General features: G+C 44.4%; 2 protein-coding genes across 4 annotated transcripts; both read right to left on the bottom strand.

Annotated features, from left to right (window-relative positions):
* Positions 1-1,153: 1,153 nt before the first annotated feature.
* On the bottom strand, positions 1,154-4,534 carry LOC118778224 (survival motor neuron protein 1-like). Its single transcript, XM_036529646.1, has 9 exons — positions 4,408-4,534; positions 3,853-3,924; positions 3,574-3,693; positions 3,251-3,448; positions 2,340-2,498; positions 2,064-2,129; positions 1,659-1,769; positions 1,316-1,397; positions 1,154-1,189 (listed from the first exon to the last, which is right to left on the bottom strand). The coding sequence occupies exons 1-8, from the start codon at positions 4,453-4,455 to the stop codon at positions 1,344-1,346; spliced, it is 828 nt and encodes a 275-aa protein (XP_036385539.1). The 5' UTR covers positions 4,456-4,534; the 3' UTR covers positions 1,154-1,189; positions 1,316-1,343.
* Positions 4,535-8,472: 3,938 nt separating this feature from the next.
* LOC118778326 (transcription factor TFIIIB component B'' homolog) lies at positions 8,473-26,803 on the bottom strand. 3 transcript variants are annotated; one of them, XM_036529819.1, is made up of 32 exons: positions 26,677-26,803; positions 25,152-25,415; positions 24,411-25,026; positions 23,800-23,909; positions 23,452-23,514; positions 22,717-22,866; positions 22,431-22,564; positions 22,108-22,202; positions 21,355-21,409; positions 21,090-21,230; positions 20,646-20,894; positions 19,705-19,777; positions 19,375-19,567; positions 18,304-18,449; positions 17,277-17,670; positions 16,595-16,714; positions 16,448-16,484; positions 16,258-16,350; positions 14,999-15,332; positions 14,661-14,803; positions 14,339-14,495; positions 13,991-14,151; positions 13,205-13,364; positions 12,929-13,055; positions 12,577-12,640; positions 12,218-12,404; positions 11,659-11,821; positions 11,501-11,534; positions 10,414-10,542; positions 9,512-9,869; positions 9,100-9,340; positions 8,473-8,774 (listed from the first exon to the last, which is right to left on the bottom strand). In XM_036529819.1, exons 2-32 carry the CDS (start codon positions 25,409-25,411, stop codon positions 8,637-8,639), a joined length of 5,325 nt encoding a protein of 1,774 aa, XP_036385712.1. In that variant the 5' UTR covers positions 25,412-25,415; positions 26,677-26,803; the 3' UTR covers positions 8,473-8,636. The 3 variants fall into 3 exon arrangements, with proteins under 3 accessions (XP_036385712.1, XP_036385714.1, XP_036385713.1); XM_036529821.1 differs by having other exon boundaries at positions 9,512-9,851; XM_036529820.1 differs by having other exon boundaries at positions 25,152-25,412.
* Positions 26,804-27,879: the final 1,076 nt, after the last annotated feature.

The raw sequence follows: 27,879 nt of genomic DNA, 5'->3' as shown, positions 1-27,879 counted from the left end.
GCTTTATAGCAGATGCTCATACAGCCACTGTTAGCTGTGGCTTTATAGCAGATGCTCATATAGCAACTGTTAGCTGTGGTTACACAGCAGATGCTCATATAGCTACTGTTAGCTGTGGACTCCCCCTCTGCCATGCTAGACTCCACCTGAAACCATGGCTTAGACAAATGATTCCAGAAAACCATGAACCATGAAAATTCCCCCAAAAAGTTGAGACCACCTCCTTGTTTATTGGGCAGCTGTGAGGAATGTGTGTAAGCACCTCTCACGTAACCAGATCCCAACCCTCTTAACAGTCTGGCAGCAGAGCACCTGCAATTAACTACAGATAAAGCCTGTCATGCACACAGCACTTAAGGCTGCTGTATCGATTACAGCACTATTATCCCATTCCAGAGGACATACTGATCACACAAGCATCATTTAGTGGCACTAACTGGCAGTGCTAAAAACAACACAGATGGCAGAGAGACTTCACACATTTTCCTTACAGATTCCAGTCTACCTCAAGTTCAAATACTGTGAGTGGAAAGTACTGGATTTGAGAAATGTTAAATCAAGTATCAACCTTTATAATATAAGCTGGTGGTAGATAGACTCTTAAGGGATAAGGAAAACATATTTCAATCAATTTTTTAGTTGGTATTACTTTTCTTCTAGCTTCAGGAGCAAAGCAGTGCTTTCTTTTGAGGAATATGGTACACAACTGCAATGGTTGATGAACCCATACTGGAGGATGACAGGTGACACTGTTATACCATCAAAACACAGGGGTACACTTTGACATTGTGAGACACTAGTGGATGCCCTGTCCAAGACACTGCGTTGTTAATTGCCTTTTACCTTTGCCTCCTGTGGAGATTTCAGTCTCAGCTTGTAAATAAGATACTCTGACTAAAAATACCACAAGACTGCCACCTATTGGGAGACACTTTGGTACTGCAGGATGTGTTTCCGTTTACTGCAAGGGCAGAGGAAACTGGCAAATGCATTTTCATTTTGATTGATTTCCTAAAAATGGATAGAAACAGGACATCGATACAAACAAAACACAGCACACCATGTTCATTTTACTTTTATATTTACAACAAATACAAATCTGAGTTTCTATGAAAAAGGAAATCACTTTAGAAAAATGCTCATTCACACATTTCCCGTAATCAAGGCTCTCCCCGGGAGAGATGAACACCTGTAAAACAGAGAGGATATCAGGATGAGCTGAAGGCAAACAGACAACACACGGATAGCAAACAGGAGTCACTTCTCTTCTCCTCTCTCCTGCTCAACACTTTCATCAGCACTCATAGCAACTTACTTGCAAAGAGAAGTCTCCAGGGACTCTTCTAATGGTGAGAACTCTTTTTGGATGCTGCGTCCTTGCGAGCTTGTTTCAGACCCTGTTATTTAGAGGGCAAAGATTAAATGAAAATAAACTGGATAACGATTATTCAATTTGAGGAATATCACCCTGATATCAATTTGCACCTTATAATACACAAAATTGAAAATGAGTACTGTAAAATTTTTGACATTAAGTGCTTATGCAAAGCCTCCTTCATGGATGCAGTCACCTGAAAAGACATACTGGCAGCTGGTACTTTAGTACCTCTTGCAGTACCTAGTAAGGAGTGCAACAGCTTTAGCCCTGTGGTACGTACATGGTAATAGCCGGTGTGGTAGCCGCTCATGTACCAGGCGATCAGCATGCTGCCCAATGCTTCGTCATCCTCCAGACTCTCCGGGCTGAAAGGAGGTGGTGGAGGGATCATCTGTAGTGTGAGAAATCCATCTTAGCATCGCCGGGCAATGCTGGAACCCAGACTTAACCCAGAACCCAGCCAGCACTGACACCATCCTATCTACAAGATGTTTCACAAAGCATTCATACTCTCTAAACATTATGGGTAGAAAGCATTTTTTGTTGTTTAACATTCAGAAACATCATCACAACCAGATATGACACATCTGAACAGGTACTAAGAGGGACTGAGGATCGTAGGCACATAGATGGTGCTGAAATCTGTTTAACTGCTTCTGTCCACCATAGGTGGTTACATTCTCACCGGAGGACAGCCAGGGGGCATCATGGGAGCCCAGGGAGGGAATGCTGGTCCTGGTCTTTGTTCTGCCTGAACACAGAGAATGACTTTCAGCAAAGTTCACATACATGCCCAACATCTGTGTTGTAAACCACTGCAGTCCAGCAAAGAACAGTAAGACAGCAACTTGGCCCATGGTGAATTTTCTCTCTACAATTTAATTTATGATGACGTAATCCTTCTCGTCCCTTCTTTTGTGAGTAATGCAGTGAGAGGTCCACAGAGGCAGGCTGTGCTCACCATCCCAAAGCCCGGCCCGGGAGGCGGGGGAAGGGGGAACCCAGGGACCCATGCAGGTGGCCCTGGAGATCGTCTGGGTTTGGATCGGAGCTGCTGTCTGGGCGGGAGTGGGGTGGAGGGCCCATTGCTTTCATCAGTCGAATATGCAGCCTCCTTTACCTGCAAACAAGACATGGAGGCCTACCTGTCATATACCGGCTAACATTTTCTGCCTTTCAGAGATGCTATCGTTTATTCATTCAAAAGCCTTCACCCTTCAATACCTCCTCCTTAAGTCAATACACTTAAACAGGTAATTACAACTAAACAACTGATAAAACATGCTGTGCAGTGTTACCATACCTTCCTGCAAGCTATTCTCTCTAAGCACCATAGCACAAAGGCTTGCGTATGTGAATTCTGTCCTGCTTTATTCTGCTGGTCTTGTTCTAAATGCTCAATGAATTAGCTCAGGCCTGTAACCCGTAATTATTATAATAATGCCATTACACAAAAAAAAAAAAAAAAAAATCAGACAAACATTAAATGCTGTACAACCAGGTCTTATTAAAAGGGTGACAGCAGTGAAAGATTTTCTTATTTTCATAATTAAGTTCATTCTGTTTCAGAGGACCCCTCTGAATTATTCATGGATCCTAAGACCAGTGTTATAAGACACCTGAACCATTACATTACATTACATGCATTTAGCAGAAACCCTTACCCAGAGTTACTTCCAGTACCAAAGAACAGAAGTGTATCTGCTCAAGTTCAATGAGCAAGAGCGTCAGAGCAAGCTAACAACACTCCCTGACCAGTGGGTATGAACACTCCACCATCCAAGTTAACTTGTGCAACCTGACCCACAAACAAATAAAATACTCAACCACTGGGGTACCTCCTGATCCCACAACTAAACATCTACCCTTCACCTGTGCTGTGCTCTGCATCCCGCTCTCTGCTTCAGAATACTCAGGCACCAGGTCAGCCAGTTCCTGCTCCTCCTTGTTGCCATAGTCTGTGTACACTACGACACAGGTGCCCTTCTCCTGGTCTATGGAGACGATGCTGGCTGGGTAGACCTGGCCGTCTTCAGACCAAACAGCACAGCACGAGTCCCCAACTTTCCACTGCAGAAGAACACATTTCGCACCTTGAAAGCATTTCTCTGCAAAGACTCACACATGTGAGCATACGGTCGCCATGTGATGTTACTGAAGCTTAGCTAACCTAATGTGAAAGCACACGACTGTACCTCTTTTTCTGGGTGGACATTGGTCTTCATTTTATGTCTCTTCTTTTTACTGTTTGACTGCTTCTTTCCAGGTTTGTCCTCTTGAGACAGTTCTGCATTACCCTCACCCTTCAAGGCATTCTGAAGAAGGGCAAGGTTTAGTCGAAAAGAATATCAGCCTACACAGAGCACATACTACATGCGACATACTACATCTTTGTCAGATTTTTGCCGACATATTTCTATCCATCATTGTTCATGTTAATACCCATTCATAAACAAACAAAGCGTGGAGATTACCTTGAAGGAAATTACTGCCTTATCATACGCCTTTATCAAAGCAGTGTCGTCCCAGATATCAGAATCATCACTCTGAAAAATGAATCGATAGTTCATCATACACATGCGTTTTGTGTTCTTAGAAGAGTGAAATTGCTGTGAGACAGCTATCAATTCTTTTTTAAATTATACACCGCGTGATCACCACTGCAGAAAAACCGAAAAGCTGATTGTTAATAATACCGCGAGCAAGAAAGCAAGTTACGACCACGCTAAGATCATGTAGCTAGCTGCACTAGTCCGGCTAACTAGCAAATCCTAGGTAGATAACTGGTTATCTAGCAGGTGTTAGCATGCAAATTAGCTAGCAACAATCCATAATATAAAAAGCAAACTTGTTAGTTTGCCACACCATTATCTTTCGCTGTCGATCTCTTTTAAACTTTATCTGATAACGTTAGTTTTCAAGCTAGACAACAACCAAGCCAGCTAGCTAACTAGCATCCACACATAAAAGTGTAAATCCAAAACCGTATTTTATTATTTGAATTCCACATTAATTAGTTAGTCTGCTACCTGCCCAGTTCCACGTGTGAAAAGCACTTCTTTATAACCATTGGCCATGACGTTTCAGATGTCTATCTAGCTAAAGTGAACTAAAAAACATCCACCACAACAGCAACGTGAAGGTTTAAAGTCAGACGAACGCAGCATAAAGATGACGTTAAAAATCTGAGACAGCAGAGTTGCCAGTCGCTGATCTCAGTTCAGTGGTACAAGTTATGTCTATCTAAACGACAGTTAGGTAGCTGCTTAATGATTTTTTCCTTTTCCAAGTAACTAAACTACAACCTAGCTACATGTACCTAACCAGAATTGCCACAAATATAGGAAACGACTCATTTTTTTTTTTTTTAATCCTCGCAGAGCGGCTTTGTGAGGGGAACTTGCCGACTGTCTGTGCCGAGGAGTTGGAACTTGGAAACACGTTTAAAGGATATCCTCGATCGGGTCTTGGAATTACAGCTATTATTACATTTAAAGGGTATGCAAAAGAAGAACGTGATAATGGAGACATGCCGTGATGAAAAGCATTTCGTGTATTTCAGAGTTCACAGCCAACAGATAATCGATGCAAAACATTTTTATATTCAGCATGTCATAATAGATGCTTGTAGTGTGCGTAATTGACGTATATGCTAGTTCCAAGTGTGACCTTATGACCACGCGTTAATAGGTCATGTTAACCTTGTTTATTTATTTGTGTATTTAAGTTTATCTGCACAATGTTGCAAAGCCAAATCGTCAGCAGTAGCACATCCTGGCTGTTTGTCCTGCTGTGTCCTGAGGGTGGGAGTGTTGACTGCCACTAAAGCCGAGGTCGTTTGCATGCGGGCATCAGTTGAAGCTGGTCCCAGAGAGCACACAGCAGAGTGGAAGCACCTTCCACAGCACACACACGCACCGTACCACAGCGGCCTCAAACACATGCCCACGAACAACATTCATCAGGGAGTTCGACAACAGGTGCCATCACCGCTAACCCCGTGATTATAAAAACAAAAGGAAACTGCAATAATGCGTTTTTCTTTTTTATGCTGAGTGTGTTTCTCGTACCTCGTACACATCACGGTAATAAGCAGCGAATCATCTCACAACAGTGAGATGTTGTCGCAGGTGATGGGATTGGTGCGCGACAGACACTGCACGGGCTGATTTATTTCATACTGTCTTGCTGTAAACTGCTTCTATTGCGCAATTCTCACACCGTCAGCTCATTTAAATCGGGTTAATCGAGCAAAGTTAATTTTCATATTATCCAACTGTCCATGACCCCTTTTTTGCAACACTCCAGTTCAGCTTTGTAGTTGCGACCAAGGACATCATACATGCTAACCGGAGGTTTTACTACAGGTTAAAGTCGGTGTCAATATCTTGAGCAATCCTCAGAAAACTGCCATCTGAACTGACACAAAAAAGCATAACACGTCCAAAGAAATTAAGAAATAACTGTAGGTCAGATGTAGGAAAACATCCCTCAAGCAAGATGTGCAAATTGTCAATATTGTCAATCGTGTCAATAGTGATCTGTAATCTCCCGCAAGTCCGGTTTCATCGGGAAATATCTAGTTTTTGTTAGAGGTGGACTGGAGCAACATGCAATGACAGTTATGGAAGAAAATTACACATCGCAAAAGCTGGAAACCTTTAAGAACGCTATGCGCCAACGGACAAAAACTGCACTACAGATCACACGAGGTATGGGTGTGAAACATCGTGTCTACATGCGCAAACCGTACCGTCATCACTTCATCCGCAATCATCCTGTACCCACCCCACCAATATGGTCTGCAAATATAAACCAGATACTTTGTCTTAAAATATCCTATTTGAACTACTCGGTAAATGCATATGCAGAGGACTACTTTAATGTAGCGGCATTCACACCCGAGGAACTAATTTGCATCTTCTTGTTAGTGTGACCACAGAAAATATCACTTACAAGTGGTAATCTTGGATATGTTTTGCTTTGCATTCGACAATGTTTTAGAAAGGTAAAAAATTATATCAGCTCTGCAATATAATACTGTAGCTTGCTGTAGCAAAAGTTTTGAATCACGAATCTTGTGACATAAGAGCTCCTCAAACATGAAAACTGACAGTTCACACAAAATAACAAACAACAGTACAAAACTTTATTAACATATTTTACATAAATTACAGCTTAACTATTCTGTTCACATAAAATGAACAAAAATCATATGCATGATTTGTGCACATATTCTGCTTACTGGACTATAAATCAAAAGTTCAAAATGCAAATCAAATCTTCTCTGCTAGCTTCAACACAACTTCAGTGATGGTACAATCTGTCCACAGGCTTGTAAAATATGCCAAGCTGTATACAGGTCAAAAACAGACAAAATATGCGACAAATGGTAGGCCAACTTCCTCAAAGTGGAAATGTCAAGACAGACATTCCCCTGAATCTGGGTCTTTCAGTAAAACATAACCTAGCGGTGTTTAAAAGGAAAATACTGTCACAGAAACATGATACTTTCCAGGACCAACAAAAAATTAAATAAGGCAGTTAAACAGCCAGATATTAAATGAAACTGAGATGAGATAAAAATGAATCCGTTTATATAAAAAAGCCAAAAAGTTGCTTGAAAAAGTGCATTACCTTATAATAATAGCTTTCCTATTTTTTGAACCTCAACACTGAAGTTATGAATAATTAAGACCAACACAATGCCTATCTTTTTCTTCTCTCAGAGTACATGTCAATGTGATGCTATAAATATCAATTTCAACATGAATCATTTAATAAAACTAACTATGAACTTCAATATAGCTGGCAAAGTTCTGTAAACATACTATGTTCAAAACCAAACTGGAGGAAGAAAAATATTAGAAATATGCCCTGAGCGCAACATCCTGTAAAATAGTGAGGTACAGTTTTCTACTCGTTAGAGTGGAGACCCCTTCTTTTTAAGATCTTCAATTGCTTAAAATAAAACCTTTGAATAATACACAAAATAATAATGATCAGTTTTAAAGCTGTAAAAAGGAAATGTTTTGACAGTGATTTAAGGCAGAGATCTTTCAGTATTACCATTTAAACAAGAGCGGCAAAGCTGTCAGCTGTATATTCAACGGATAGTACCAACTTACAAAACATTAATAGATGAAGCTAAGTATTAAACCATGAATAAATAAAGAAAATACTGTGCTAACATTTTAATACTCAAACTCACAGAATTCACAGGGTAGTTCTTTTAAACTGGCATGATATTTTCATACCTGAGGATCAAAAGACCACAAGATATACCAATTCTATCCTGGCTACGGCAAAGCTTTAGCAGTTAAAATGAAGAATGACATTCTTTAGTTAACCAAGTGCACTGATGTCTGAATTTGGCATAAAATGCATATACAGGAGTTTCTACATGTGCCTTGTTTGATTTGGGCTGCCCTGGTTCCTTCACTTTTAGAGACCACATCCAACTGAAAAAATATGATTGAGGAAAAAGTCTTTGTTTGGAGAAACAACAACCATTTTGTTTCCAATCATACCTAAGGAGAAATATTTTTCTTTTCCTAAACTGAACGCAGTAAAAATCATCGGAGGCTCCAGAGATGTCGTATAAATTAAAATGCATTGTCTCACTGCTTTTCATTTAGACACTGAGAAAAAGTGATGTTAACACTGTGGTTTGAATCTTCCAATTACTACATTTACTACAAAAAAGGTCTGGATGACTTCTACTGGACTAAACATGTCCAGTAAGCACATAAGATGAGATACCTTCTGCAGTGTGCAGCTGCAGGTAAGACCCTGCTAGATCATATTCAGCTAGGCTAATAAGCAGAAACAAAGTGCTATCAAAGCAGCCTGCACACAAATGCAAAAGTGAAAGCAATATTAACTGCTAATGTGATCTAAGGATGTGATCAAAACTGAACAAACGGAAACGACAGCATACTTATGGTACTGTAAAAGCTAGGAGAGACTGTAATCCTTAACAGCCTGCATGTTTACCTTTACAAATATACACATACATACATAAAAAAGGATTCCTCAATATAATGAGGTCACTAGGTTTAAAAATCAAACATGCCCGAAATGACAGGGCCAGGGAGCAGAGTGTGTGCGTGTCCGTGTGTTTTGTGGGGATGGTCCCGCTCTGGCCAGTACAGTCCCAGCAGCAAGGTCAGACAGGTAAACAGACTAGAGTTTGGGCAGGACTCAGATGCAGAGCCCCCTCAGGTGCTGGTCAGAGACCAGCTTGCCTGCCGTGGTGTCAGTCCAGCTCCTCCACCTGTGTGAAGATATCACTGAAGAAGTACTCTGACACATTGGTGGGCTCTTGGTCGGTCTTTGATGCTTTGACACAGGGGGCCTCACTCTGAGGAGATCTGGAGTCTTGAGAGGGAGCCAACTGAAAAACATGGGAAGTGACAAAAACACATCAATTAAATTATTGTTAAAATACTGTATATAACTGTATTATCTAACATCGTGACAAAGTTATTTGCTCTTTGCTTCAATTTCTTACATTGTTGCCCATTGGCTCCTATATGGATGCTGCCCTTTGGTTCAATGGTCTGTTTTAGTCCGCTGAAGTGATCTGACTATGAGACTCGGTTGCACCTAAAATATTTGCAATATTTGACTAAAATGTCTTCAAACCTGTGTTCACTGTTCCAATACAAAACTGGACCACTGAGAGCAGCTTCAAACGTGAAGACCTAGGCCGAGCTTACCTGTGGGGCAGACGCACCCTGGGAGGCAGTGGCTCTGACTTTAGAGGGTGGAGCGCTGACAGAGGATGGGTCTGTAGACGGAATCCCCAGGGCCACAGGGGCAGGCCTCCTCCTCTCGATGCGGGAGGTGTTGACCTGGGGCCTCTGAGATGCAGGCCTGAAGGTGCGGGGAGCGCCTGCAGGTCCAGGGGTGCTCTTGTTGGAGATAAAAGACAAGAATCCTTTGGGCTTCCGTCCAGTCCTCCAGAGGAAAGAGAGGGAAGAAAACTTTTAGCTTTCAGTCACAAAACCATTACCCTCCTCTAGCATAAGCCCTGATTTTTTTCTCTTAACACCATTTTCAACAGAGATAATAGTGCAGATTCAGACCAACAGATGAAGTCCACTGACTCACTGACGCTAAGGGACTTGCCTTGTCAGTGGGCCATCGCTGGTCTGAGGCAGGGTTTGGTGGCTGCTCTGTGGCTCTTCTCCTGAGGTGCTGCTTTCTGTGCTCTCCGTTTGGCCAGCACTGTCCCTGTCCAGCTGTGGGTGGACTGAGTATCCCACAGTTCCCCGGGGCACCTCCTCTGCAGCACATGTCTGCGGTGCTGCTGTTGGCTCTGTGTGGTTGCACTGGGCTGCAGGACAGTGGGGTGGCGGGGTTTGGCCTGGGGAGCGTGGTGGATGTTCGTTCCTGAGGACACGCGGATCCCCTTCTGTGGACTCTGCAGGTTCCTCCTCAGATGTGTTGGGCTTCACCTGCTGGTTACCTGATTGCAAACAAAGGTCTATATGTGTGTCCAACAATCACTCTGAGAAGAGTGGTACAAACATGCTGTTTCAGAGCTTCTGTGATATTATCCCTTCACACATCACTCTTTGATTGCCATTTCTTTCGCCAGCACAAAACATCGGGGGAGGGGACAGCAATGTAGCATAGCGGTAAGGAGCAGGGCTCATAACCGAACGGTTGCTGGTTCAATTTCCTGCACTGCTTACCCTTGGGCAAGGTAGTTAACCCAGAATTGCCTCAGTAAACATCCAGCTGTATGAATGAATAACATGTAAAAATTTTAACCCACTCTCTGGATAAGACTGTCTGACAAATCCCAACAATGTAATGTAGTAGCACACATTAGCATCACTCCCCATTAACTGATATCCACACTATGTTTTCAACGACCTGTGGTAAGCCTGAATGAATGTGCCACTGAGTTTGAATGCATCTGCTACTGTTCCTTTGGCACTTGAAACTTAGCTCCATGCTGAAAACTGAATTCATCTTCTATAGTCCAAGGAAACGGTTTCTCAGAAATCAAAAAAGCCCCTCACCACCTTTGGACCGGTCTGGCATTCTCCTCCTCTTACACGGAGGGGCGGCCCGCTTGCTCGAACGCTTCACCTCAACATCTGAGGCACATGACTCCTCCACCACGAGACTGAGGCTGATGCTCTTGTCCTCTGTCATACCACACAGTAACACCATATTCAGTCTTATATCAGAAGGAAAAGTCTTATAATTAACACATAAAACACAAAATAGGAGCATGCTTTCACAGAGAAAAATACACAGAGTCAAATCATTCACAATTTATCATGATGACTTTCATGTCAACACTAAATTGTACACACAAGTACAGTTTAGGGTGCAAGGATAAAGCGATTTGCACTGGAAAATGATACACTGGCATCTGATAGGGCTGCACTGGTTCAACCTGGCAAATACGATTTGAATTTTTCAAATGAATCAAAAAATGGATACAGCAGCTTGTCTGTAGCTATGTTTCCATTGGATTGTTGGCAAATAATGAAGCGAATAATGGGGTTATCCCGGTGCAAAACAGGATTGTGTAATAGACCATGTTGTGTATAGCTGATCTTTTGGGGTTTCCCTCTGATCACCCAAAATAAAGTAGCCTAGGACATGTGAAACGCATGAGAAAATGGAGAGATTTCTTCAAGAGTTGATAACCCTCCTACAAATAATAATTATTCTCTGCTCTCATTTATGTTAGCTTTACTTCAGGCTGTGTGAAGAAAGAGACAAATGAATGCTCTCATCAATATTGACGCATGAAGCAATTTTTTAATTGCTATGTCACGTTTTTGTTGACAAATGGGTTGGGTTTCCACCACCCTTTTAGGGGGAAAAAAGCCTTTCATGCCAAACTAATTTCCACGTAAAGCCTTTTGTGATACAGAGAAAAATAAGGGAAATTTGAACTGAATTTGTGTCAAACTGTATTGAATCATCTTAGTGCTAAGTAGGAGCGTATCGTGTTGTCACATGTACTAATGTATCGTTTTTGTATCATACTGTAGGATGTGTTTTTAGATATACATCATATCATCAGAGAGGAAAAGAACCACAACCTTAATACCAGTGTAAAGGGTTACCTATCAAGGGCATCAATCTTACCATGTAAGTCTTCTACATTCTCCACACTGTGCTTCTGCAGAAAAAAAGAATGAAAGATCACTCAATATTCTGGACGGCAGAACTCTTATTAATCCAACATGTACAGTGTCCATGCAAACAGGATGAAAACCACAAAACAAAACCAAACTCTGACTCACCGTGACATCTGTAGAGGAAGCTTCCCTCACCCTCAGGGAGCTGTAACCTGACACCTCTCCCGGCTCCACTGGGACAGGCACAAGGGGATCGCAGTTCACCAGGTGGGACACCTGGCCACACCCTGCCCCCAGCTCAGCCGCCGCCATGTTCAGTGGGTCATAGCTAGGAGAAAACGCAGCCATGAAGACCAACAATGGTCTGGACATACAAAACCTGATGGTTGTACAATAAAAGCATCTAGATATTCACATTCTAAGTTGTGACTGTGCTGTAGACCTGGGACATTTTAAACAGAGGTACAGGAAGTGTTGGGAAGACTTATTACACTGCCCTCACCCATCAAAAACCTTCTTAGAAACAAAATATTCTCTGTAAGAGAGGTGTGTACAATTGTACAGGCAAAACTACTACACTAACTAATTACTATCATTTGAAACATGACAGTGTTTGTACCCACTTATGTATTAACATTATAAAAGTCGTCCTGGATAGGGTTTTTTCTACCTCCATTACTGCCACAACTTCTCCTACCAATGGTAATTTGGGGGCAGCCCTCACCTCTGGGTCTCTGACTGGGTGGACAGTGACGGTTGCTCCTCTACGAACACCAATGGAGAGATAAGCTCAGCAGTGACCACGCCCATCGGGTCAGCGACGGACTGGAAGTCACTAATCGGAGGCGGGGACACCTCAAAAAGTGTCAGGAAGAATGTGGACGGCTGGAAGTCGGCCGTCACCGAGACTCCTGCAAGAGAATGCGATAGCACCAGTTCAAAGGGGTAACGGTGACGGCACTTTCGGGCCGGATTTGGCCACTCAGTTTTGCACAGTGCCTGCTATTAGCAGCACTTTTGATATGAGACAGTTATGGAACAACAGATGTGTTCATGGATGTAGCTGAGCAGCAGAAAACCTACCCTCTGTGGTCTGGCTGGAGATGGCAGTGCTGAGGTCATCTTCAATGTGGATGCTGTTCACTTCCTGCCAAGTGAAACACAGACACATCAGTCAGACATGTCACATCATGACTTAACACCCAGCTAAGCTGAGGCAAGAGAGCAGCCGGTTACTGTTATCAGACAGTAACGGTCATACACCAATAACACCCAAAGGGAATGGAAGATAGAGATCCCTGAAAAGGGACATTTCGTTTGAACTTTAAATGCATGAGGAAATGAAAAGAAAAATAGACAGCTTCAGTGCAGACACACTGGTGTATACAAACAACACTGTGTGAAGGACTGTTTTTCCCTCATTATGTTTGATTACCTGTGCTGAGTCAAAGCTGGCTGGTGTTTCCTGGGTCTTCTCTCTATCTGCAGGGCCGCTCTCCTCTACAGTCATTGTACTGCAAGTCATGTCCGTTTCCTCCATCTGAATTTCCACCATAGTTTTCCTACAGGGACAGAGCATACTTGTTTAACATTGGGCCAAGCTGAGCAGAAGAAAGCTTTGGTGAAAACAGACAGCATTTTAGATTTAGAGAGATCTGATTGCTGAAATACACCGTGACCATTACTGCTGTACAATCTGCCCATTACGTACATCTGAGCTTGCGCTCCTGTCCGGCTCTCCTCAGCTGAAGCTCTGCCTTGGCCTTCATCTCCCAGATCTGCTTTCCTGTTGCTGATGGTGCAGGATGAGAGCTCCTCTTCTCTGGGCCTCTGGCCTTCAGAGTCCCCAGGAGCACCAACACGTTCATCTACTGTACAGAGACACAGCAAATATCAGCACCTGAAGAAACAGGAGAGGCTGAAAAATACACCTTTGCTTCTGTCACATGTTCAGCTAAGTATGTCTGACACTACATTATATATTTTCTTAGTAGCCACCCTTAATCCAAGCAGTTTACACAGTGTACATTTTGCAAGTCATCGGTTTACACAGCTTATCATTTATATTACATTACATCCATTTAGCAGACAGTCTTATCCATAGCAATTTACAGCACAAAAGAAGCTGAAAGAGTAACAGTGTCAGCCCTACCACAAGTTAACTGCAACCTGACTAGGCAAGGGAAACAAAGTATACTACTATACATCCCAATCACTAGAGAACAGAATCCAAAACACTTTTACTAAGGTAAAAGGCATTTACGGAGGTAACTGAGGTTAAGCACTTTGCTCAAGTGTACAACAGCAGCGCTCCACCTGGGAGCTGAACCTGCCACCTTTGCTGCCCCTGATCCTACAACACACTCTGCCAAATAAACACACTGGCTATGCAACTGATCTGGTGAATAAATCACCCAAAATTTTAGGAGGTGACAAACATTTTAGAGCAACAGTGCTGGGTGAATGCCATAATCTGCCCCCCCCTTGGTGTCCTTACCTGTGATGGGGGCTGCAGCGTTTTGGGTCAGGGGGAGGCGAGGGTTATGTAGAGCACGGTCCAGAATTGGTCTGGGTTTGGTGAGCTGCCTTCGTCCGCCCCGAACAATACTCGGGGCGGAAGATTCAGACTGTGAAGTGCCTTCCTGACAATCTCCCACACTGACACACACACACACACACAAAGGACTGGTCAATTAAAAAAAGCACTGGAATTTTGGGTAGAGCACTGAATGGGAGTACGCTGTTAGTGGAGAGGAGCACATTGTTAGTGGAAATGGCTTTGCATGATTCATCCCATGAAGTGAGAGGACATGCGTCACACACAGAGAAAACTGGGGTGTCTTACCTCAGCTCCTCATCCTGTCTCTGAGTTTCCTCTCCTGATCCTTCAGTCTCCTGTTTATCCGCGTCCCTTCCTGCTGCGACTCTGTCCGATTCTCGTCTCTCCACTTCAATGGTATTCAGAGACTCTGGCTCAACAGCAGCAATGGCAGCTGAGGTTCCTAAACATGCACAGACACACATATGCGTGCACACACACACACACACGCACATGCACACACACCACTGTGAGTACTGAGTGGAAGCCTACTACAGGAATTATTTCCATTCAGACACAGAGCCATGTGTTAACCACGGCAGAGGATGCTGCCCGCATCTCCACTTACCAGTGTGCTGGCCCGGGGGGGTGCGGGGGGCCCGGGCAGTGCGGACCAGGTTGGGTTTGGGTTTGGGGAAACGGCTCCTCCTGCCCTGTGGGACACTCTGGACTGATGACTTTGGACCTACAGCTCTGCTAGGACCTCCCGCGCTGAAACACACACACACACACACATGCATGCACATACAGTTTGTATGTGTATATGTAAATACAGGCTGTATTTCCAAAAGCAATGCAGCATTAATCCTCATGTAGTACTCAACCACAGGATATTCAACAAACAGAGAATGGTAGACAACCTACAGCCATGGAAAGAGCAGAGCAGAGCTCCATCAGGGGCCCTACCTGGCTGCAGCTGCAGGTCCTTCCTGTTGGTGAGGCTCAGTGCTTACAACAGAGCCTTCTGGGCCAGCGGTGTCACAGCTCCGCGGCTTTACGCTGGGTTCTGTCCCTGTCTCAGACTCCACGTCAGCAGTGAACCGCTCGCCCTCCACGTCGGGCTCCGACTGCGCGACAGACCCCAAGGTGACGGAGAGGTCAGAGGTCACGGCCTGAGTGGACCCCATGCTGCGCTGAGGTTGCTCGACCTGCTTGGACGTGGGCGTAGGCCTCGACTCCTCCTCCTCCTCCTCCTCCTCTAGCGAGGCCTCGTGTGGAGACTCCTCGGAGATGACAACTTCTGCCCCCGTGACAAACGCAAACGTACGTGTGAAGGAGGGCTACTGTCTGTCCCCCGGAAACTGAACGTTAATTTAAAATGTTAATTTCAGTCCTGCTGTGATGTTGCATAATGATTTGGGGAGAAGGGAACACAACAGAGCCCTGAGGCTCATATTCACCAAATGGTCACTGTGAAGAAGAGCCTTCACCTGTCACCTAGAAACTGAATGCTTTTGTTAGTCGTGTATAATTGTTAAAATGTTAAATTTTTGAAAGTCCTCTGTCTTTCATCCAATTCAAACCTACCAATAGCAAAACATATTTTATCAATTGCATACAACTCTGTTAATTGTTATTTGTGTGTTGGTTTGTCATTGTAATTAACTGTGCGCATGTGAAGCCAGCCATTGGTTAATGGACTACACCTGCCTAATGCAGTACAAATAGTTAAATACAGGTGTGTGTGGCTACTGCTGGAAGCATACTTTTGAGATACTTTTTGAAAAGCTTGTGGCTGTGGTGTCCATCTTTTAAAATAAATTTCTTTTTAGATACAGTTTGTTCCATCTGTTTGTTTTATGTGCAATGCATCATCACAGTAGAGCTCTGTCTACATTACATTTTGTTATTGTCATTTAGCAGATACTTTTATCAAGACAACTTGCACAGGTTACAATTTTACATGTTCCCCATTCATTCAGCTAGATAGTTACTGAGACAGTTGCGGGTTAAATACTTTGTCTAAGGGTACAGCAGCAGTGCCCCAGTGGGGAATCAAACCAGCAACCTTTTGGTTACGAGTCCTGCTTCCTTACCACTATACCACACTGCTAGCAGTTTTAACTCAGTCATGCACCAGCCCTCCTTCCCGTATGAGAGACCTGACTGCTCCTACATCCTACTCTGCCTGCTGGAAGGCACCAGAACCTGATCTGCTCTCTTACCTGTGCTGTATCCGGGAGCAGCCAGCGAGAGGAGCTCCGGGTTCCGTATTGTCAGCAGGGTCCTGGCCGCCTCGTTGTAGCTCTCTTCAGACCCTGCAGGGGTAGGAGGGGGAACTGTGTCAGAGAGGTATGCTCTGCGATTGGCCCTCGAGGGGTCTGGGGTCACACGCGACGGCGCTGTCAGACCTACCTTCCACGTGCTCCGGGGACAGGAACTCGATCACGTCCTGCGGGGAAACAGAGAGACAGAGCTCAGCCTTGGCACGCATCCCCCGAGGCGGCAGCAGCCCGGCTCGGAAACCGCGGTGGGGTTCAGGGCGCGAGACGGGGCACTTACAACCAGCAAGTCCAGCTGATGCTCAGCGGGCACCAGGCCCTCCTCCGGTGCCCCCTGGCACTCGGGCTGAGGGCAGGGGGCGTGCTCGGGCTCAGCTGAGCCCACCACCGAAATCTCAAGCTGTGCAGAGAACAGGACGACATGGGAGGGAGGGGTTACGGGGAAACAAAACGGAAGAGGCGAAGTGTGGAGCCGCGTTCTGCTCACAGAGACCCGCTCTCTCACAGGAGGCAGGAATCACATTACAGTGCTGATGTCAAAAAGACCGCGTCACTCCGTGAACAGAAAGCAGCTCAAAGGAATGACAAGTAATGAAATGGCAATGATGTCAAATATGAGAAAATCTAACAAAACCAAAAACAAACAGACATATGGATGAACTACATGCTTAATGAATGTTAGTGTAAATATACATGCATCCTATGCCTGCTACACTGGAGCTTCTGAGGTCATCCAAAGGCATTAGATGTGTCCATTAAAATGTTCTGCACATAAAAAGATGGACTTTAGAAAGTATCTGGCTTAGTCTTAGACGTCCACACACACAGACAAGACAGACACATACACACGCACTCACGCACTCACGCACTCACTCACGCGCGCACGCGCACACACACACACACACACACACACACACACACACACACACACACACACACACAGCCTGGACAGGCACTCTCACCTCTTCCATGGTCTCCACCACCTCCATAGGCACGGGCTGTGGGGAGCGCACGCTCAGGGGCACAAAGGCGGGCGCCTGGTTCTGCTCCTCAGGGTTTATGGGATAGCGGAAGTCCTCCTCGGGCTGGGTGTCTTCCTGCTCCTCCTCCTCGTTGTCGTCCGACGGTGCCGCCCGGAGTGTTACCAGTTTGGGTTTTCCCGGCCGGCCACTCCTCTGGCCTGCGGCAAGGTTGGGCCTGGGCCTGCCTCTCCTGCCCCGCCCGCAGGGCTGCGCACCCCGCCCTCTGGAGGCAGCCTTCCCACAATGCGAGGGGGCGGCGGGCGTGGACTCTGTGCCCGACTCCTCCTGCCTGGCCTGCTTCGGGAGATGGCACAATCTGGGCGTTCTTCTGGAACTGCATTGCAAAGACAAGCCTGCTTAGACAGCATTAACCCAAGCAGCTATGTTTTTCCCAAAACATACAAAGAGCTATGGAAAAGGATCAACTATGTTTTTTAACAACGAATCAACAGCAGAGAAAAGTGTTTCCTCCTCCGAAATCAATTAAAATGGTTAATCCTGCAGTACATAAAGTGGTAAACTATGAAGGGGGAGGTGTCTGAGGTGACAGCTTCAGGGTCTGAGATGGAGATGTTTCTCTAAGGCACAGAGTACCAGTCAAAAATTCAGACACATCTACTCCTAGAAGGATTGTTCTTTATTTTTTACTATTTTCCAAATTTTAGAAGTAAAGAAGTATAGTAATGACATCAAAACTATGCAATAACACAAATGGAATTATGCAGTGCCCAAAAAGCGTTAAACAAATCAAAACTCTCTTATACCTCAGATTCTTCAAAGCAGCCAAAATTTTTTTTTAGAATGATTTTTTTTTAAGATATTCATACATAGACAAATATAAACAGTGAAGCTGATACCTAAGAAACACATTACAAACATTTAAACCTAAGTCTGTAGATCAATGCATGTTTCCCATTATCTTAATCAGGTGTGTCCAAAATTTCGACTGGTGGGCGTGGCCACGTACCTGGTGGGCGTGCTCAGCTTTGACTCCTGAGTGGTTGTGAGACCAGGCTCCTCCTCTTCCTGCTCCTCTGCAGAGGCACTGCTGTTGGTGCTCCTCCCACCTCCCTCCAATGTCCTTCCCTCTGGGGTGTCGGCCGCAGTACCGCCCTGTGGCACAAGGAGAAGGTCAGACAGCCAGCAAGACAGACCAGAATGCTCACACACTAAAACAGAACAAGTGCTCCAACACTCAAAACACTGAAAGATTACTCAAAATATATTTAAATGGGTAAAAGGTCTCAAATGTTTAGAGATAAAATTGTTCTTTTGAACAATAATCACAAATCGGTATCCGGGATGGTCGCAAAACTAAAGTTCATCTGCAACAATGCATTTAGGATGATTATGACTGTCATACTGTGTGTCCACACCAGCATTGAGCAGCTGGGGTGGCAGTGTAGCACAGTAGTTAAGGAGCAGGGCTCATATCTGAAAGGTTGTCGGTTCGAATCCCCGCTGGGGCTGCTGCTATACCCTTAGGCAAGGTACTTAAAAGTCGCTCTGGATGAAAGTCTCTGCCAGTAATTTGACTTAGGACCTTTAAAAGATGTTTCCATTGGCTAGGCACATTTAATCAACTATGAAATGTCACTATCTACATACAATATGCCTCCATCCTTTATCTAAAATAGCAGAATAAAGATATAATTAAGAAATAAAGATATTTTAAATTATGCTACACTGTGCAGTAAATATATTGAATGGGGCACATCTATACAATAACTGAATGCATACAGTGGCAGATATGTTCAGTAGAATGTATCCAATTTTAACAAATAGGACACAGTACAATTACTGACTTGCTCATCCATAATGCTTACACTACTCACCTATGAATTACATCTGAAGATGTTGAAACTGGACAAATACAGAGCCAAGACGTATAGAGAAAGAACTTCTATCCTGTCTAAGAGTATTTGTACTAGTTTGCATCTTTTCTTGTTTGCTTGCTTATTTATTGAAGTAAACAGGGAGGACATGGATCTACAAAATGACTAGGACTGGGCTGCTCAACCAGGAGGACCTTCTGGACCTGTGACTCGCTGTTGTCTGTGCCTTCCTTTCTGCCTGTGCCCTCTCCGGCCTTCTCCGCTGGCTGCGGGGTCTTCTTGGCCCACCTGGCTCCCAGGTTAGGGGTGGGTCTCTGGAGGCGCCCCCTCGAGAGCTGGGCTGGCTTGATCACAGGCCCTGCCCTCTCCTGAACAGAGCCACCTGGCCTCTTTAGCCTGGACACACGAGCACACAATGCATTTCTCCCATGTAGAAATACACCTGAGTTAAGCACACAACTACAATAAGCTGTCAACTGAGGACTCAAGCCTCCTGAGTGTTAATCCCACTTTCACTTAAGGTCATTTCTTACCTGTCTATCTGCTCAGCAGCCGGTGGACATTCACTATCAGCATCTTCACATTCCTCAATGAGGATAGTCTCACCTGCTGAACCCAGAGAAGACACAATGGGTTACACAGCAAGAGGTTAATACCTGTTATAATGCACCATAATGCTTATACACATTCTACAGAACACTGCTGAAGGTGATCTTTAGGTCTGGTCTTTGGTCTTTCCTTTGGCTTCAATACATTAGTGTTTTGAATAAGCTGACATGAAGATGACAGTATTGCCAATGAAAATTAGCCACTGGCTAAACTGCTGCTAAACAGTATGTAATGACTATTGTGAGAGCTGAGTGCCTTGTGTGTGATCATTTTGTACTCTTTGTTTCCACCTGCATGTATAAAATTTACACACAAAGATGCTACTCTTCACAAAGCCATCTGTGTACTCTCTGAAATGTTAAGGATGTTATATATTTCCTGAGCAGAGCAGATTATCTGCTCCAAGGCCTTGACTGGTTTCTGTCCTGTGTGGGTCTAAGGAAGCACACAGGCCATGCCCGGTCAGCAACAGATATGGTTTCACCTGCCTCAAGTTTAAAAGAATGTATTTTATGGACTTTTTTTCACTTTTAATTAACTGCTAACCACATAATATTTCAAAACACAATTGTTGATACTTCCTAGAAATTACGTATGTGCCCATTTGAGAGTTTCACGCCTTATCACCGCATAAAAATTGTGATGTATGCTATTGATGGTAGGAATTGCTCTGACCTCTCTATGCGAGTTGTTGGATGACTTTTCCCCTGAGAGCTTTCAGAATAAACACGGAATTGTCTCATGGCACTCTGACTCTGTTTCATCACTGAAGTTTCTTTCTAGAAGATTCCACGACACTGTTTATGCAGTGCCCGGTGAAACACTTAATTAGCCATGAAATGCCACAGTGTTGGTGCTACTGCACCTGCATGTGCTGGCTTTCCCTTCTGTGTGCCCCTCTCGTCCGGTGTCTTGCACAGGGTGTCTTCCTCCTCCCTGCTTCTCCTCTTCCTGTTGCTTTTGGCGGCTGCGGCGTTGTCCCCCAGCTCCGCGACATTGGAGCAGTCCTCGTTCTCCTTCTCCACCGTCTCGGAGTCGACCTCCACCGTGTCACTTTCCGGCTCCTCTTCCGCAACCCAGTCCTTAGCTGCTCTCTTCCTCGAGCCCATCTTACCTGAACAGCAGGAAGGGAGAGTCACCAGGCTGGGCGATTGCACTCACTGGTTCAGGTGGTGACAGGACTGGCTAGTAACTATGCTAGTAACAGTGTTAGACAGACCTACCTGCTGGATCTGCACAGACGGAGGATGTTAGAGTGAATACAGTTGCTATCTGTTTTGTTTAGTTGAGATGATCGCCCTCCTCTCACCTTTCTGCTTACTTGATTTTTTCAGCATCTTTGTCTCTGCTGAGCTCTTGATTTTAGATTTTTTCCTCCTCATCTCCTCCTCAGCTAAGATCCGGTCCAGGAGCTTACTGAAGGTATCCAGGTCAAATCTCTGCTTCTCTTCTGTAATGAAGATAATCCCACCGTTAAAAATTTATCAGAGCATTTTGAGACATATGTCTTTGCCATTTCTTGTGATGTGGGAAATACTAAGAGTACAGTCATGTGTCTAATTCATAAAACCTACTGAATGCCTTGTCAATCCTCCAGGAGTTTTCCCTCTCTTCCTTTTTGAATTTATTCTGAAACACATAATAAGCAGGAGATCAAAAACTGCCACGACAACATGGCAACCACAAAAATCATGGTAACCATGACAACACTTAGTTGAAGCATAATACGCCTTGGACACAAGGACACCTTTAACATGTTAAAACAACTGAAACCTATGTGGGATGGTCACCTGTACATGTACCCTGAACTGAAGACTGCTGATGTGCCTTCAGGCCTTAAATTTTTGTTTTAGCAATACATTGGTGCAACAATAAAATATTATTTATTGAGGCTATGGGGGCACATGAAGAATGTCTGTTTTACGGGGTGGAGTTGGGGAATGATCAAGCATGACTGCAATTCAAAAATCTGTTGGAATGATGCTAACTGGGGTCAACATTAATGACATCGTGCCAACAATACAGTATTAAAGCAAGAGTATATGTAGCAGCTCATTAATAAAGCCATTTTCACAGGTGCGAACCACCAAGCATGCATAAACTTCTATTAATATATGAAATAATTCCAAGCAAATCCACTCTTCTGTAGTAGGTTCAGGGTAGAAATAAGCTAACATAACTAACAGAAAAGTCCACACAGGTATTATCTATTTATTATAGATATGTTAACTGTTTGAGAGCATCAGAGTAGTGTTTACACTGTTTATTCTCCTATTTGTACTGATCTTGGTTGTGCGTTTCTCTCAGGTGAGTGTGGGATACTGCACCTTGATCTCGGTCCGGGCGCGGTGGGGGAAAAGCTGTCCGATCATGGAGAAGTCTGTGCCCACCATGCTGATCGCCAGGAAGAACATCTCTGTCTCTGCAAGCACAGTGCAGGAGCAGAGAGAGAGACATGAGCATACAGGGATTCTGAAAGAGGGACTAGTTTCAGTCCACATCCTCAGGCTCATTGGTACTTTCTTCTTTCTAATTTTACTTTCAAATCAAATTGTACTCCCTTTTACATTCAGCTTGACCTGTCCTTTAGCAATGTTTTGAGAGAGAAAGAGACTCAATTATTGATGATGCACAGCTATGGCTTCCTTACCTTTGTTAGACCAAGGCTTGGTGTACACAGCTTTCCTGAAGCTGGAGTAGGTCGTTGAGGAACCGCGCTCGAAAATGGGGTCAGTTTCCTCTGCTACATTTGGGCCTTTCGTCCGCAGGACCTCTACGGTTAGACTGTAACAAAGGGAAAATGGGTGCTGAAGGATTGAAATGCTGAAATACTGACAATGCTTACCAACTGACACCTTCACATGCACACACTCTTCACTGGATGGCTTTGACATGGCGCATAAGACAGATGGAACAATGGCAGGGCTCTCAGGTACCTCTCCTCATCCAGGATAAGGGTGCCGTCTTCCGCCACTTTAACCCTGGGCACTACCAGCTGGTCATCCTGCGAAGGCTCATTAGTCTCCTCTTCTTCACCGTCCTCTTCCTCAACCTCAACCCCTCTCTCCTGTGACTTCTCCGGCAACCTTGAAACAATGCAGGGGCTTTCAACCAAACTGTGCACAGGTCTCTTTAAATGAAGCTGTCACTCAAACACTGCACAGGTCTCCTTAAACAAAGCTGTGACTCAAACACTGCACAGGTCTCTTTAAACGAAGCTGCAACTCAAAATCTGCACAGGTCTCTTTAAATGAAGCCATCACTCAAAATCTGCACAGGTCCCTTTAAATAAAGCCATCACTCAAACTCTGTACAGGTCTCTTTAAATGAAGCTGTGACTCAAACTATGCACAGGTCTCTTTAAACAAAGCAGCTGCTCTCACCAAACTCTCCACAGATCTCTGTTCCATTCAAGAATGTGTGCAAATTCAGTTGAAGCAGTGCATGCAGTCACAAACAGAAACTGTGAGCCTTGTTTGACATTTATGCTGCAAAGCAATTTGGTTTTTTATTGAACAAATCTAGCAAATGCACAGAGCTCAGCAGATGGACATAATGTCACATTAGAAACATACTATTGCTACGGGTCAACCAGTGGTGCTATTAACACAGTGTACGGAGGTAACCACTCCACGCATCTTTCAAAAATGAGAGGTGAAACGCATTCTTACTCTCTGCTGGGCGACTGTGGAATCACTTTCTCTGTCTGCCTAGTCTCTTCCACAGGATACGGCCTGTCAATCAGATATAATCAAAGACAATTAGCAAACTGTACACAAATTCCCCATAAGCATAACACTGCATTATAAAAATAAAATTACATAAAGCCTAATTTTGTGTTATCAGAAGTGATTTTATTACTGTTGTACTCAGAAACTACTGAAGACAATCAGAAGACAGAATTTAAACATAACTATCCTTACATGACAGCTTTCCCCCACATATTTGAAAGCTTCCAATAAGAAAAATTTAAATGACTTAATTACAGCCTGTGGATTAAAAGGAAAGGGAAAACTCACTTCATGGGGTTGGACTCTGGCAGGTAGTAGATGAGGTCCCTCATGGTCATTTTGTTGTGGTCCTGTGGGATGCTGTGTTCACAGATGTGGGATTTGCCCTTCTTGCGTTTCTATAGAACAACAGAAGCAGGCTGTTTCGGAAATAATGCTCTCAAGCTGTTGCTTGGATACTGATCATATCTGACTTTCTTCCATGTCTCTTACATGTGGATAGCAGTGTGGCAGAGTGGTAAGGAAAGGGGCTTCTAACCAAAGGTTGCTGGTTCGATTCCCTGGTGGGCAGTTAACCTGAACTGCCTCATTAAACATCCATTTAAATACATGGAAATGCAGAAATTGTAAATTATGCAAGTTGCTCTAAATAAGCTGCCAGGCAAGTGTAATAAAGTGTTAGCAGTTATTTTTGAACTAAACCTCTGAAACAGTATAACAAAATGAAGAACTATCAGGAACCTTACATTTAAAAAGTTGTTTTCAAATACTAGACAGTCTCACAGATGTAGACCCAATTTTCTCCACCAAAAGGAAGCCAACAGCATGGACATTAAGAGGGTTTAGATTTCACATTGAGAGGGTTTGGATATTAAGCAGTCTTGCCATTTTCCCCTCACCCTCTGTTTTCTGAGCTCCTGCCTGAGGAGCTCTCTCAGCTTGCGGGCCTTGGCAATCCTTTCCCGGTCTGAGACAATGCTCGGAGCTGCCGGTGGTAAAGAAGATGCTGTCTTCACTGATGGTGCGACGCCCTGCGAGACTGTCACAGATAGCGGGGCAGCGTCGGGGAGGGAGCTTGTACCAACGCTCTGGATATCCTCCTGAGGTGGTTTTTCCGTGTCAGAGGGCTGGCTGCCTGGCAGTGGGGGTGGTGTCTCCTTCTCCTTCTTCCCTTGTGGAGGGGCCCCGGAAACTAGGCCTGCTGGCGAAAGGGGGCCCTGTTTGCCCTGAGTTTTCGGTGCCTTTGCCCCTCCCGAGGCCCTCCGCCACCTTGTAGACCTGAGCCCCTGGGAGGTGCTGCTGTCCTCAGGGGGCGGGGCCAGGGTCTCGGCCGGAGGCGGGGTCGTTGCCTTCGGGGGAGGGGACTTCGGAGTTCTGGCTGCTGCACGCGCAGAGGTGGGGGTTACGCGGGGCTTGGCCAGGTTGGGCGTGGCAGAGAAACGCTTTCTCCTCTGGGGTGCAGAGCCTGGGGACTCACTGCCACCAGGGGCCCCGCCATTCTGACCCTTCTCATTCCTGCAACAAGCACAGCGAAACATCCCATAAGCAATGCATCAATGCATGCCATGCAAATGACTCTGCAGTGATTCACAGGGGTCAGAGGTTAAAGATCATACTTATTTATAACATAACTAACTTACAGGCCATTGGAGACATTTTCTGGCTCTGTGTCCTCTGTGTTGCTCAGTCTTCCTGCTGCCTCAGTAGGCTCCTCTCTCATCTGTGCTGTCGCTGTGCTTACAGGCTCCATCGCTTCTTCCCCCGCTGCTCGGACGGGGCCCATGGATGCCTGAGAGCCGCCAGCTGCCCCCCGCAAGGCGGGTCCGTCCTGCGAGGTGGCCGACGCTCTACCCCCAGGCCTCACGTTGGGCCGCACACTGATCCTAGATCTGCGCATCATCCTGCTGGAAGAGCACGCAAATGCCACTGTGAGGTCAGAGTGGTACAGAGAAGCACAAATTACTGTGAAACTACTGCATCTGGGACTGTAACATTGCTCTGTATTTAAAGATACTGTTCTCTTTCAATTCTCTGCCACCTGCTTCTCTAACTGGCCGAACAAGCATAGGATATCTAAATGAAGCCAAGCATGGAGGTATCCCATTTTCAAAAGCAAGGCATGACAGATGTTAATGTCAGGATATACATTACAAAAGAATGCCATGTCAGTCTTGCTTGACATTCCCTACATTTATAGCATTTATAGACTGTCAGCTTAAAGCGGTATTTTCTGGTCTGTAACACTCATGGGAAACTAACGGCAGAACAGGTGTGGAGTATTAAATTCCTAAAATCCAGCGTTTAGTCTGAAGCGCCATAGGCCCTCAGCTAGTGATCGCTCACTGTATAACACCTTTGAGGGTGCTTGGTTTTTATGTAATTTCTCGTTTAGACGCAAAAAATAAACTGGTTCTGTCGAAATCCATTGTCATTATTTCTAGATGAGGCAACAAGATACAATCCTATTTCTGATAGGATTTCACAATTAACCTTCAATCTCTGAACACTTGACACTTCACAGCATGGCGAAATCACAGCAAGCCAGCTAACTGTCCAACTAACTCGCTGAAGTTCTCTGTACCTGGTAAGTTACTATCAATACCAGTTAGAAACGACTATCTGTAAGTTACTATGTCTGCATGCTTTCCAGCGCAACGCCTAGGCACAGAGACATGTTTCAGGCTTACTACCCAGGAAGCTAGTTGATTATACAAAACCCGATAGACAGGCAACAAGCAAGCAGACCTAAAACCAAAACATCTGTATACTAACATCTGTGTCTATGACACTACATGTGACAAATGTGTCAATGTGAAGCACAAGCTCACATTTGATGGGATTTCATATCTAGTGTCAGCTACATAGATATGCACGACACCGAACTGACACAACCTGCCTGTTTACCTAATTTGTACAGCTATCTGCAATAGCTGTATCTAAACAGCTTGCCAAATAAGAAATACAAACAAACTAGGAAGCTAGCCCGTCAACATAGCGGCGTGGTAGCTAGTTAACTGACATCTGACATCTGTCAGATACACAATAAAACTACGGATAGTTAGCCAGCTAGCTAACCTTAGCCACTTTAGCCCGACCGACACATCAAAGCACAATAAACATATTTTCACATTAATCATCAGAGCCCTGGCCATAAACAGCACTGACCTTTTCAGATTAATTTTCCAATGTTTTCCCCATAACCGCGACTTTCGTATATCGCCAGAGTTCTCTGTTCTACTAGCTAACTACTTGCTGGCTATTGCACCTCAGTCTTCCCCGCCATGCTGTTTTCTGCGCCGCCTGACACGTTTGCGACTGGAATTGTGGGAGGGTTGAGAGTCTTTCCGAAAACAAGAGAACAGATGAATTTGCATTCTTCACGTATCACAAAAAAGTTCCGGTTCACAATGAAACTGACGGGACTAACTAAACTTCCGGTTCACGAAGGCGACAAAGTGTAGGCTCCACCGTCTTGGTTTAGTAAAGTATCTTTGGCTTTACCTTTCTCTGGGGAACTTTGATTACATTATCAGCTGCCCGGCGAGCAGAAACTCTGCCCACAGCTTGCAGTGTGTTCTCCTGAAGTTTCATCAGCAATTGTGTCATGCCCTGAGACAGCCGACTGCCAGCAGTAAAAAAAGCCGGTCGATTTAGAGCAGTGAGATTTTCGATTGTAAATCAGTAAATAGTATCGTTTCCATGAATCAACAATCAGGCTGCGATACTGTAGGGACTGCATCAACCAGTAAACAATATGATATCCGTATTCAAACAATTCTTCATATTACGTAATCTGATTCATTTCAATTTATCGCAACCGACATTTTAAAATGCCGTTGTCAGTTTAGGCACAATGCATTTGTAGCTCCGCATGCAGCCTCGAACCGAGAGACACATAGTGTATGTTGGCTATCGCCCAAAATATAATTAATTGGCCTGGAATAGGCGGTCAGTTGATCCAAAGTTTACAATTACAACACTCAAGAGTTATGAAAATTTCATATTTCTGTCAGTCGTATTAAAATATTTTGTGGCGGACGTTAATTTAAAGTTTAATAGGCCCTAATTATTGGATGCTTTTCAAGTACTAGTTTAAAAACTAACACAAACTAATTATGTACATAATCTGAACAAACTAACTGAACAAACGAACAAAAATAATCATGTCCTTTATTGCTCACCTTAGACAACACCTTTGTTACAGAAATTGGGTGACCATACGTCCTCTTTTTCCCAGACGTGTCTTCGTTTTGGGACCTAAAACATGCGTCCCAAAAAGAGGACGTGTCCGGGAAAAAGAGGACGTATGGTCACCCTAGAAAAGATTCTTGAGATGTCAAATTAAGTTTGTTTTGACAAAAAGTGCAG

The sequence above is a fragment of the Megalops cyprinoides genome, chromosome 5 (genome assembly GCF_013368585.1).
Source record: "Megalops cyprinoides isolate fMegCyp1 chromosome 5, fMegCyp1.pri, whole genome shotgun sequence".
Taxonomy (NCBI): domain Eukaryota; kingdom Metazoa; phylum Chordata; class Actinopteri; order Elopiformes; family Megalopidae; genus Megalops; species Megalops cyprinoides.
This window is presented reverse-complemented; position numbering and strand designations above follow the sequence as displayed.

What these genes read in the sequence shown, in the direction of transcription:
- LOC118778224 (XM_036529646.1), bottom strand. Translation starts at nt 4,455, where the DNA reads ATGGCCAATGGTTATAAAGAAGTGCTTTTCACACGTGGAACTGGGCAG. An exon ending in AGGCAGTAATTTCCTTCAAG is followed by an intron (nt 3,694 to 3,852) that starts GTAATCTCCACG and finishes GCCCTTCTTCAG; the next exon opens with AATGCCTTGAAGGGTGAGGG. An exon ending in GGATGCAGAGCACAGCACAG is followed by an intron (nt 2,499 to 3,250) that starts GTGAAGGGTAGA and finishes TCTTGTTTGCAG; the next exon opens with GTAAAGGAGGCTGCATATTC.
- LOC118778326 (XM_036529819.1), bottom strand. Translation starts at nt 25,411, where the DNA reads ATGATGCGCAGATCTAGGATCAGTGTGCGGCCCAACGTGAGGCCTGGG. An exon ending in CAAGCCTTGGTCTAACAAAG is followed by an intron (nt 22,203 to 22,430) that starts GTAAGGAAGCCA and finishes CTGTGCTTGCAG; the next exon opens with AGACAGAGATGTTCTTCCTG. An exon ending in AGGGTGCGTCTGCCCCACAG is followed by an intron (nt 8,775 to 9,099) that starts GTAAGCTCGGCC and finishes CATGTTTTTCAG; the next exon opens with TTGGCTCCCTCTCAAGACTC.